The 12,564-nt window shown below is 31.7% G+C and overlaps 1 protein-coding gene across 1 annotated transcript; it reads left to right on the top strand.

Moving 5' to 3' along the window:
- Positions 1-9,467: 9,467 nt before the first annotated feature.
- LOC132760078 (adhesion G-protein coupled receptor D1-like) lies at positions 9,468-10,496 on the top strand. The gene has a single exon (XM_060751970.1). It carries the CDS (start codon positions 9,468-9,470, stop codon positions 10,494-10,496), a length of 1,029 nt encoding a protein of 342 aa, XP_060607953.1.
- Positions 10,497-12,564: the final 2,068 nt, after the last annotated feature.

Raw genomic sequence — 12,564 nt, 5'->3', positions numbered from 1 at the left:
ATTTTAATTTCTGCGATTAATTCATCTGTATCGAAACTTCATTTAATATATTCACGTGAGTATGTATTCTGCTATCCATAGGGGCTTAATTCTATCCAGGACCTTTTGGCGGTATTTTAAATATTATTCAAAATTTTATGAACGTTTAAGGTTTAATGCATCAATCATGATTTTTTTCAATCAATATCTAGGCTATTACCTGCATAGATATTGCTTGTACATGAAATATTGCGTGGGAGTTATCAACAATAAAAGTAAGCGTGGGAGTTACCCAAATCATTTTTCTCTCGTGTGATGGAATAGAAAATGAACAGTTAACATTTAACATGCCTAATATTTACATTTTCAAATAAAGAAATTCTATGAACATTTTCTCTTTGCTAACGCGATGTTGTTTAATCAAATTCATAAAAAATACAAATTTTGCGTGAATGTTACCCGAAAAATAATTGCCAACATTGAAAATTTCTGTTGAATTTTTGAGTGTTTGTAAAAGCTATGAGCACAGGGGTGGAAAATAAGGTATAGGCAGCAACAATTCTTTATTTCGCGTAGGCTGCAACAGGTCTCGTATGTAAGTAAAATGGATATAATAAAGAATTACCTGAAAAATACATGTGAAGCGAGGTTTTTAGGCCGCCATATTGTCTGTAGGCGTATCCGTAAAAGTCACGTGATTCCCTACCCTGGATATAAAGACTTAAGAAAGTAGTTGTAGAAAATTTACTGCAACAGAACGTTACTTTTAACCGGAACACTTGATTATAACTCACCCATAACTTACAATCAATCACTCATGTTATTTTAAGGAATGCAAAACCAACATCTAATCTATTAAAATCAGCATGTATCGTCAATATAGTTGATCAATCTGTCTGTGATTTTCGCCTTTCATATGCTTTGATTGATTGGTCGATCGATCGATCGATCGATCTATCTATTCTTCTATATATGAAGATTGTTTTGAAATCAATGCTTAAAATGTGAAAACACTTGTATTTTATAGTATAAATTTACTACGATTTTCAATGGTGCTAAATGATTTTGATTAATACGGATAACATAAATTGAATGTTTGAATGATTTTGATTGTGTAAATGAACAGGAAATATTTGAATTAACACGATAATTGTACTTTATTGTGACTCTAAATCTGACTACCAGATATCTTATTTTTAGATTCAAAATCATATTCAAATTTGATTAAAATTAAAAAGTTATTTGGTCGAAAAAGAAAATTTTACAATTTATTTTGGTTCATTTGGTAACAAGCGCGAAACTCGACATTTTTTCACCTTTTCTGTCGTTTTACATCTTAAGTTTTTTTGTTTCTGAAACGGCTATTGCCTACATCAAAACTCATTTTTTGAAAACAATCCATCAGACCGAGTATGAAACATTTTCAGCTTTGCCATTTTACGCGTTGGTTTGGAATTTCCTTTTTAGCTAACCTTGACTGGCTCAGGATGAACTTCGTAATTTCGGTCGACGATCGTCTGTCAGTCGTCTGCACACCGAGAGTTTAAGTGCGTGAAGTGTGTGTCCAGAAAAGCAAAACAGTGGTAACATTTTTGTTTATTTTTCCTTCAATCCGTATAATTATATAGTTACCACTTTCGTAAGCAACGTTTTGGGCTATTAGCATATTGATACTAATACTGTAATAATGATAATATCTTGTTTATGCGTAGTATATACTCGAGTGAGCGGTTAAGGGCTATTATAAACCTGTTGTTTAATGCATTTCCATGACCACTTTTTTTTTATCGCAACGCCAACCCCCATAAAAAAGAAAAGAGGAGGTATATAGCCTTTGTAGCATTTGTCCATCCATCCGTCAGCGTGTGCAAACATTTTGGGTTTATGTGAATAATGGCACAAAAGGTGGCAGTAACTTTTATTTGATCCTATTCATTCAATCCGTAAAGTTTTATGTTTTTTTGTTTGTTTTATGAAGCATTTTGTTTACAATAAAATCTTTAAATTATGGATAAAACAGCCTTTCTCATTGGTTGTTTTTTATATAGGTCAGAGGTCATTTTTGTACCATTATTCCATTCCATTTGTTGTATATTAATAAACAACCTTTTTGATTGGTTATTTCATCAGTTAGGTCAAGGGTCACTTTTGTATCATTACGCCAAACTGTATTTAAGTTCGGTTTTGGCGCCTTTTAGTTACAGATTTTGTCAAGACACGTATTTAGTCGGTTGTTTTCTTCAAATTTGACACCCCCTCCCGCCCTTTTTGTTTTCTTTATTGTTTAGCTTGTTTAGTTCTGTATTGCATGTTTTTAATCTGTTTATGTTTCATTTTTAATTATTTCCGCTTATATATTCTATAACATTTGTTAAAGCGGTTTTGTTCCTATTCATTCTGTATTTTTCATGAATAGATCATTCTATCTTTGATTAAATAACATTTACTTTCATTGATGTTGTAAAGTGTTTATGTGTAGTCCTGCATAACACTGATACATAATTTCAATTTGTAATTTGTATTTGACTTATCGTTGTTTACGTGTCTCCTAGCTCTAATAAATTATATTATTATTTGAAATTGCCTTTTTTGGTTTTGACATAATTTGTGACTTTTAAGAACAATAAAATAATCACATAAAACGAAAACGTTAGAACTTCTGTCATTTCTGGATGGATATTAAAATTTATTCTGAACAATTGTGTTGGACATAATATCAGCGTGTTGCAAGCATGAATGAAGAATTTAACCTAAAGATCGATGTCACACTTGTTTTTCTAAGTCATGATATGAATTCTTTCATAAAAGTGCATTGGTCGACAATTTTACCATTCTCGGATGTATGTTACAATAATATGGCATACATATGTAAGGCATGGAAATTGTATGTTTTGCAAAGGGGTCAGATATTCAGTTCAAAGGTAAAGGTCACCAATGTAAAAATTTGACGATTTTGAATAGATTTTATTTTGTGCCTAGCTCTGTCATTCATAGATTGATTATATAATAATTATGTATCAATATGCTGCTTATTATAATAAGATGATATGTAAAGAAATGACACAGCCTCTAAACGCAGCCAAGTCAATTGTACTGAATCATAGTTTATCTAATCAAGTTATGTTTATATACCTACTGGCTACGAAATGGACGAAGTTACTTCATATAAGAGTCGAATTGCACTGGGAAACACCTAGAAAAACCACTCTGCCGCAAAGTAGTCACGATTGAAGCGCCCTCTGTATGTGACAGGGAACTGGCATTTATGGTCCCTTTTTTGTTGTTTTCTATGTACACATATCATTGGTACCATTCTAAATTATAACTTTTAAAAGTGTACGAGACAACTTTCCTATTATAACATCTAACTTATGTTATATAACCTGATATATGATGTTATATAGAAAATGCGAATAATGAGACTAAATAAAACATTTGTAAAGTGTATTATGAAAATCACAGTCACAATGGTTAGCAAAATAGGAGATTTGGAAGGAAATACTGCGTAAAAATTAAAACATCATCATTAACAATTTAAACCTAAAACTATATATAAAACATTTTGCGTTCAAATTGATATGTTTTTCACTATTGATTATCTTAAACATATGAATATTAAAGAAAATTGGACATAGAAAAAAGAATCTTGGACAAAGAATATGAGAATATATACTTATCATTGTATCCATATAATGTACATGCAGAAACAATTCATTTACATCAATGTAATTTATTTTACAATGTGAGGATAAGTAATTTACAAGAATGGATTTTAATTTACAAGCAAAAATAAGTTATTGACATGAATCTTTACTTAAACACCCTTTCATAGTTTTAACATATTATAAAATTTGATGGTTGTGTCTGGTTATATTTTTGTCATTCATTCACAGATATTTTTTCAAAAATCATTCGGCTCACTGACAATATGAGAATTTTTTCTTGTAACTCTATTCATAGTGACCATGCCCTTGATACAAATCAAGATAATGGTTCCTGTATTGGCCTATGCTTCGCATTTATTTGTTTCCAACGACGTGTTTAATATTTAGTTCTGTATAATTAAAATATCGAATCCTTTAAGAACAATCAAAATGGTAAAATTGAAAATGTTTTTAATATAAGACGACGAATACGGCGCAGTCCAGATTCCAGGCATCATTTTCTGTTTAGAAAGGCATTGTACCATATGCTGACATATCTAAATAAGTTTACCCAAGGGGGAGAATCACGCCGTTCGTTACCCAAACAAACAAGATGGCGGATGCAGCCAAAAAGTAGGGTTTTCCCTTTTTCTCTGAAATTCGTGATGTTCGTATGTAAAGGTACATTTCATGATGTTTCGTCCCGTATATTTCATCTGAAATGCGCGTCACCAGATTCGAAGCGAGAGAATTTTCTACCGGTTTGATCGTATAACGGGACGAAAGATCATGAAATAAAATCCTGTGTGCCAGGAAAATTGTGGAGAAGGTTGAAATATGTACTTTTACATTGATACAATCTCAAAATTCCCTTTTATATATATATATAATCTTTATTCACAAAAGGTTACAAACCCATGAGTGTCATGGTATACAATCAATCATTTAATAATAAATATAGGTCAATGGTGACATATAACAATGAAATATAATAGTCTCTAAAAGACATGTGATTAAACATTTTATGTAACAATTCTTAATAGAATTAATTGTGTTGCATGCATTAAGCTTTTAAACACTAAGAAATAAAAAAAAGTAAATAAGATAAATTGCATTATGTTCTAACCGGAAGAAACTTAATAATTCACAATAGAACCTGAACTTGTGATTTAATACATTACAATCACATATAAATATGTATGTTTTACTTAAAGAAACTTAATATTGCATAATATAACATGAACTAATAATCAAATACACATGTGCATTACACTTACATATAAAATGTATATTTTTAAGTATTGAATGATTAAACAAAACAGATTATTAATATATACTTGTAAAAATGACGTTGTAGGAGAAAAGTGTGAATGAAAATATTTTTAAGAAAAATAAATCGGCGAACGGATTTCAAAAGCTTTATAAATAAAAGTGGACAGTTTTCTTATTATAGTAGTCGATTCATTTGACATTAATTCGATAAATTTAGGTATGTTTGGTCTTTTCCAGTAGTACTTTGGTAAATACTTCGTTCTTATTTCACAATATAAAGTACATTCTAATAAAAAACGGTATTCATCCTCGAGTTTGTTACATATTATACATTTTCTTTCATTTCTTGGAATTTTGTTTGGTTTATGCCATCTCCCTGTTTCAATTAATAACCTATGTGCTGAAACTCTAAATCTTGTTAATGCTATTCTAAATTTCTGAATGTTTTATATTTAATTCCGTTCATCTTATCCCCTCGCTGAAAAAGCTTTCAGAAAACGTTTCACGTGGAACTTCATAGAAATAATCAGATGGAGTAGAAAATCTCAAAGTCAATAATGGTAATGATGCTAAAAGGTTTTTCTTAGAGGAAACATAAAAGGTATAATTTGTTAAAACTAAACATTCATTACTTAGTATTTCATAAGTAGATGTAAAATACTTACTAACAGTCATAAAAGTATATCTATCAACAACGATAACGGAAACATGACACACAGGACCAAATCTACATCTTTAATGCAGTAGCTATAAATGATTTAAATCTTTTTTGCATGATACATTTATTAAAGAGAATGTAAAAAACAAAAAAGAAACATGTGGAAATATACTTTGTGGATTTTCATTACTATTTTGAATTTTAATAATGTGCACAACTCGTTTGAAGAGGGTCACGTTCTTACACGTAAAGAAGTGAAACAGCTTATTTTAGAGCCTAGAGCGCAGGAATTTCTTGCCGGATTTACCAGTTATCAAAGAACAGCTCTTTCTATACAGCTGCAAAGTTGTCCGTACACACCTCTATGTACATTTTCATTTGGCAAAATATTACCATTTCTAATGAACAGTTGTTGCGAGGACTGTAAATGTAACTTTCCTGAATGCTTAGACGAAAAATCGTGCTGTCTAGATATTATGTTCATGAACACAAACGAATCAAACAGTTCGATTACTACAACTGCCTATTTGAACAATCTTACTTTAACCGGAACACATAAAGTCTGCATTTCTTTCTATTTATCAAATGAAATATTAACAGAGTCTCAACTTAATGGCGCTTTGGGGTACGGAACCTGTCCTTTTGGTTCGAACAATATGCTGGTGCAAAACTGCACAAGGACATATTCGACTGACATAAATTCTTTGACCGATATAACCCCAGTTTTTGATAAAGAGTCAAATAAATTTTATAGAAATATATATTGTGCGTTATGCCACAAGATAACAGAAGAACACTTAGAGTTTTTAGGACATCAGTTTTCATGTAAATCATTTCAAGGAGTTACATTGAACAGTGGTAGTATTGTTAATACAGTGCTTAGTAACAACCATTGTGAGCTAAGGTTTGTTTTCAAACCTGGACAAAAATTTGATTCGTGCATTGCAGCGGTGTCCAAATGTGAATCCGGCAGCAACACTCAAGATGAAGATGCGTGTGGCTCATATAGATCTGTCATTGAAAAAACAATGGAAAAAGTTGCTTTGAAATTTTACAATCCTCATTGCATGAGGTGCAATGGTTTAAAACCTAGTATCTTATGTAAGCCAGACAGTCATCCTGGGGATGTTGAAGCTTTCGCATTTTCTGGTTTGTTGAAGCAAGAAGATAAAGAGAAGGAAAAAAGAAGTGATAAGACTGACGAAAGTCTTTGCTCAGACAATGAAATTTATGATACAATATCGGTACGTATGACATCATTGCCATATTAATCCATTTCCTTTATAACGTTGTTGATAACGTGTAATAAATTGGTTTATTAACAATATGATATGATCAAATTGTAAAAACCGTTACGGTTATAGCTCTAAAACATTGTATACACCTGTAAATTGTTATTTGCAGTCATTTTATGAAACTTAAATAAATAAAAAAAAAACTACTACCTTGTAACGCTTATATAGATTGCAATGCAAACGGATATCGGACTGAAATAGTAGACATGATTATGCAAATATCAAAATAATAATTATACCACAAATATTGTCCATTAACAGTGCCTTGCACAAAAGTGATTTAATGTACCAGTCAACTGTACACGTGACAATGACACAACCCACAATATAAGGGGTCGAAATTGTAACAAACATGAGCCGTGTTTTACCTTTCTCTTGTCCTTTATCTTTTTTCTGGAACGCAAACGCAGTGGTTTTGCTTTGACATCAACATTGCCAATGAGTCATTCTTGTAGTTCAGGTTATATGTACATAAGGTCTTTGAAATATTCAAACAGTAAAACAAAAGAGAATATTTCTCGTAAATGACCGGGGGATGGTAGGGGATGGTGGGGTTCGTTAATGAAATTGACTGGTGCATCTCTTTTTGATTAAAAAAGCTTGTGAAGTTAGTTATTATCTTATGTATTTAGTCCTTTTTTCAAAATAAAATAAAATGAAAAAATAAACTTAAAATGTATCGATAGGACACGGACGCCCTAATTGCTCACTGTCTACTGAGTAATAGCAGCACAGCATGACAGAGGGACAGGCAAAGGAAATTCTACATGACTACCCCCTACTGGTTGGGGCATGAAAACGAGATACATTTATTAATCCCCTTCCATAACTTAAAAACCTCTGATTTTTTTTTTAAAATAGCTTGGCACAAGTGATCACCATTATGAGACGATGTGCAGAGCGCAATAATTCAATTGCTACCCCCAAGGTCAAGGTCACACTTAAAGGTCAAATTTTAAAAGCCTTCATTTCATAATAAAAAGTCTACATTTCATGTCCGCTCTATTACTTTTAAACCGCTGAAAAATAAATGAAATAACTTTGCACAACTGATCACCATTATGAGACGACGTGCAGAACGCAATTATTGGGTTGCTACTCAAAAGGTCAAGGTCACGCTATAAGGTCAAATGTTAAAAGTCTACATTTCGTGTCCGCTCCATAACTTTTTAACCGCTGAAATTTTTAAAAATAACTTGGCACAATTGATTATTATTATAAGAACATGTACAAGGGCAATAACTGTGTTGCTACCGTTAAGGTCAAGGTGACACTGAAAAGTCAAATGTATCAAAGTCTACATTTCGTTTCCCTCCATAACTTTTAAATCTCTGATGTTTTTTAAATAGCTTGGCACAAGTGATCACCATTATGTGACGATATTCAATGCGCAATAATTGAATTGCTACCCCAAGGTCAAGGTCAGACTTACAGGTCAAATGTTACAAAGTCTACATTTCGTGTCTGTCCATAATATTTAAACCGCTGCAATGTTTTTAAGAAAACTTGGCAGAAATGATCACCATTATGACACCATTGGCAGAGCACAATAATCAAGTCACAACCCTGAAGGTCAGGGCCACACTCAAAGGTCCAATGTAAAAAAATCCCATCTATTTTTCATGTCACCTCTATAACTTATTGACAATTAAAAGGTTTTAAAATTACTTTGAACAAATGATCCCCACAATGGCATAATCTAAAGAGATCAACATCCTGCAAATTTTATACTAAGTCAAGGGCAATAAATATTTCAAAACTGAATCATCCACACACTAGTGCAAATACTAAATGCCGAAGCCCCCGGGGCACAAAAACGCATGCACATTGTGATGCGTAATGAGATATGATAATGGTTACACGATTGATACATTTTATCAGCATATATATTGCTTTGATATACATGCATGATTATGATGTACGAACATACTGAGTGGTTCATTTTGTAAAGATAGAATAATCAAAGTTTCTTGTTTATTGTAGATGACCTGCAGAGAGGTGAAATGTCCAGTTGTTATGGATAGTCCGCTAGGATTTTGCGTTTATAGTTTTAATGATATCAACAAAGTGATGTATAAAGTTTTCTTACGCTTAATACCTATGGACCGAATGTTATTACAGCAAGCGATAACATATTCTGAAGATGTTTTTCACTCCGTACAAAGGTTGTACATATCAAATATGAACAAATGTTCCTATCAAATGATGTTACAATCCGATCAAGAATTCGTTAGAACAGATGTCGATCACTTGTTAACACAACCAAATAATTCAAGCCTTATCTTCTATTATTTCAAAATGCAGTTTTTTGTTGATGAATACCACAAACCAATAGAGTACGTACAAAGTATTATCTCAAATCAAATTTTTACAGTTCCGAATTTTAACATTTCTTTTGAATCTAGAGTTTTTGACGGAAGTAATAAATTGTTTGACAACAACAATATAGATAGAAATAAGACATTTCCTGGCTATCGAAAACTTTCGGCATTTTTATATAAAAAGGTTGATTATGATGACAAATATTGTAGAGAGTATCAAAATCTGGGACAGAATATACTTTGGTTTTTACCATGCCCTAAGTTAAAGATATCTACTCTTGAATTTCAATGGTTTGAAATGGTCAAAGGTATTGTTTTACAGCCCGGCAACTTTCAAGTGAATAGCGACACCTTTTACTATATAGAATCAAACAGTATAATGCTTTGTGTAGAACAGTTTCAGGAATTTTTATCACGACATTTATCCAAACAAAATTCGTCTGGTTCCCTGTCGGACCATGACTTTATATCAACTGTTCTCTCTCTTATTTGTTCAACACTTTCTATTGTATCACTAGCAATAACGTTCATTATATATTCAATTTTGCCTCGGTTAAGGCTGACAATTCCTGGTAAGAACAACATGTCTTTGGTGTTCTTCATGCTACTTGCACAGGTCTTATACCTCATAAGTGGGTTTGGCAGTCTTAAAACCGACTCGACGGAGTGTTTTGTTTTAGGAATGGCGCTTCATTTTTTCTGGCTTATTTCTTTGTTTTGGATGAATATTTGCACGTTCCAAGCATTCCGTGTATTTTCTGATGTCAAGTTGTTATCACATCTGTCTGGGAACAAGCGATTTGTTGGTTACCATATCTTCGCTCTTGTTATATCTTCAGTCTTTGTTGCCTTAAATATTACTCTATCTACCTTACTATCAGGCCTAAGTGGATACGGCGGAAATAATTGTTACATTTCATCACAAGAAATGATAAACTTCACATTTGTTCTTCCGACTGGGTTTGTTATTCTAACAAATTTTGTAATGTTTTTGTACGTTATCATTACCATAAAGACGACTCATTCCGTCAAAAGGCATATTCAAAATGAACGAAGTGATTTAAACGTATTCCTGAAACTTTCAACAATTACTGGAGTGACTTGGATATTTGGTCTCTTGTACACATTTACAAATGTACGTGTATTTTCGTACCTCTTTATAGTTTTAAATGCTTGCCAGGGAGTATTTATCATGTTTGCCTTTGTAACAAACTCACGTGTTTTTAATTTAATGAAAACTTTTTCTACTTCACGTAATTCAACTAAAAGTCAGAATAAAACAGAGAAAACAGAAGCACTAAGGAATGTCAAGAACGACACAATTTAAAATGTTGCAGACTCGATTTGATAGTAAATACAACAGATATATGCCCAGTGCTTTATACGATATTCTAAAATATGTAATTAATATTTCCGTCGGTACTACAACTGCGGCCAGTTATACAACTAAATCGACTGGTAATTCGGGAATTCAATTTAAGCTGTTTTTCATTTATCTTTAGGTACATAAATGTCAAAGTTAATCCCTTAACACAATGAAGCAACCTTATATTGACCACAGACCTTTGCTTCGATCTAAAAAGAAAGTGCTATTCGCTAGTATGTATAGCGGTTTAACTATCATATCGTATGTTAAGTGGATAAAGTTACATGTTTGCCGTAAAAATATGTTTTTAATTTTGGAAAAGAATACATCTGAACTACCTGTATCAATGACATATGATTTCATCTATTCTTAACAGTGAAAGGCACATGCGGGAAATAATAGCTAAATATTTTCTATCATTTTATGTGTGTTAAATAACAAAGACATTTGATGTAACAATATATAAGAATATACAATAATGCCATGGGGGCGACATAATTTTACCGTTGATAATGTTTATTTCAAATGTTGTGTGGCGGCAAGTGTCAAGTGTTGTGTGGAAGCTTTGTAAAGTTTCCCCGTATTTCACTTCAGTGTTGTTACATTTTTCTAGTTCTTCGGGATCAGTGTTGAAAATTAAATATCGCTCAGGCCGGTGCAAGGGGGCATGAGGGAAGTTGCACTTTTTCAGATTTAATCAAACCGAGTCTGCAATTTTCATTTGTTGTTGTGATCAATGCTTCTGAGGGATTACATTTTATCCAGACTTTTATGAAAATATTTCAAAAGGTATAGCTTTGTACGCTTTGATACTTATGCTTGTCACTCTCGATAATTAACAAAAATAAACATCAATATGTCTAGATACAGATGTGTAACTTGTTCATTTATATAAATAGTAAAGGTGATCTTCATTGTTATTCATTTTTTAACGTAAAAACATACTGGCACTTCAATAGCCTGTACATTATTACATAATAATAAACTTTAAAACATGTCGCGAATGAAGCAAAGCCCCTTTATCTTCTTATGTCTAGATTCTTTCAGAAAAAAATAGTTTTGTTCTTGTATCAGTAGTAGAATCATATTGAAATTATCTAGCTTGATGACTTTCACCTTTTTTGGTAAAAGAGACCATAAGAAGCGTAGGAATGTATTGTTTTAGAATTGCCGCTTGCTATTTCCATATGATGAAGTATTGAATGGTATTTGTTTGTAATGCAATATTAGTAACAGAAATAAATGTATTCATTGTAATATTCAAATGTTATTACAACTTCGTTCTCACGCGTATTTTCCAATACAAAGATATTAAATAAAAAAACAAAACTCCAACAGATTTGTTAGTTAATGGAAATATGTAAAGCATGTTATGGAAGATTTATTGACATGTTATTCTTTTATCTTATTTAGGAACAAACAGGGAACGCATTTATTTAAATGATTTATTGTTAGAGTTAATAAATTTGAAACAGGTTACTTACATCTTTTTAGTTATAATAATAACTTTTCTAATGTGATCTGGTATATCATAAGAAACTTGACTTTAATGTTGTTATATTTTTCTGGTCCTACGGTATCATTGATGCCAGGACTATTGAGGATTGAGTAATTTAGTTGTGATTTATGTTTCCGAAGGATCACTTGTTTCTAGATTTTTACACGTGTGCAAAGGCCGAAGGGCTTGAATTATATCGTGACTGAGACTACAAACAGGACTTATTTTGTTGTTATCTCTTCTGGCTGTTTTTCTTTGTTTTGATATCATTTCCCAATGGTTTGAGTAATTCTTTTAAGAAAATGATGAAAGATATAACATAACAAAACAGAATATTTTATTGGCATTAGATATAAACAATATTTATAGCCATATTAATATAAACATGTATAGTGGCGCGTACAAACTTGTCAAAAAGAACAAAAAATAAATACTTTAGATTAAACAATTTAGATTTAAAAAAATATTTTCAATTTGTTAATAGATATTCTTATTCTTGAATGAGAGTGTCATTATTGTCATTTTCTGAAA

The sequence above is a fragment of the Ruditapes philippinarum genome, unplaced genomic scaffold (genome assembly GCF_026571515.1).
Source record: "Ruditapes philippinarum isolate M1 unplaced genomic scaffold, ASM2657151v2 ctg10795_1_1_1_1, whole genome shotgun sequence".
NCBI classification, from domain to species: domain Eukaryota; kingdom Metazoa; phylum Mollusca; class Bivalvia; order Venerida; family Veneridae; genus Ruditapes; species Ruditapes philippinarum.
Note: the sequence above shows the minus strand (reverse complement) of the source record. Positions and strands in the feature narration are given on the sequence as shown.

Bases quoted from the DNA above. Each gene is read 5' to 3' on its own strand.
- LOC132760078 (XM_060751970.1), top strand. From the start codon at position 9,468: ATGGTCAAAGGTATTGTTTTACAGCCCGGCAACTTTCAAGTGAATAGC.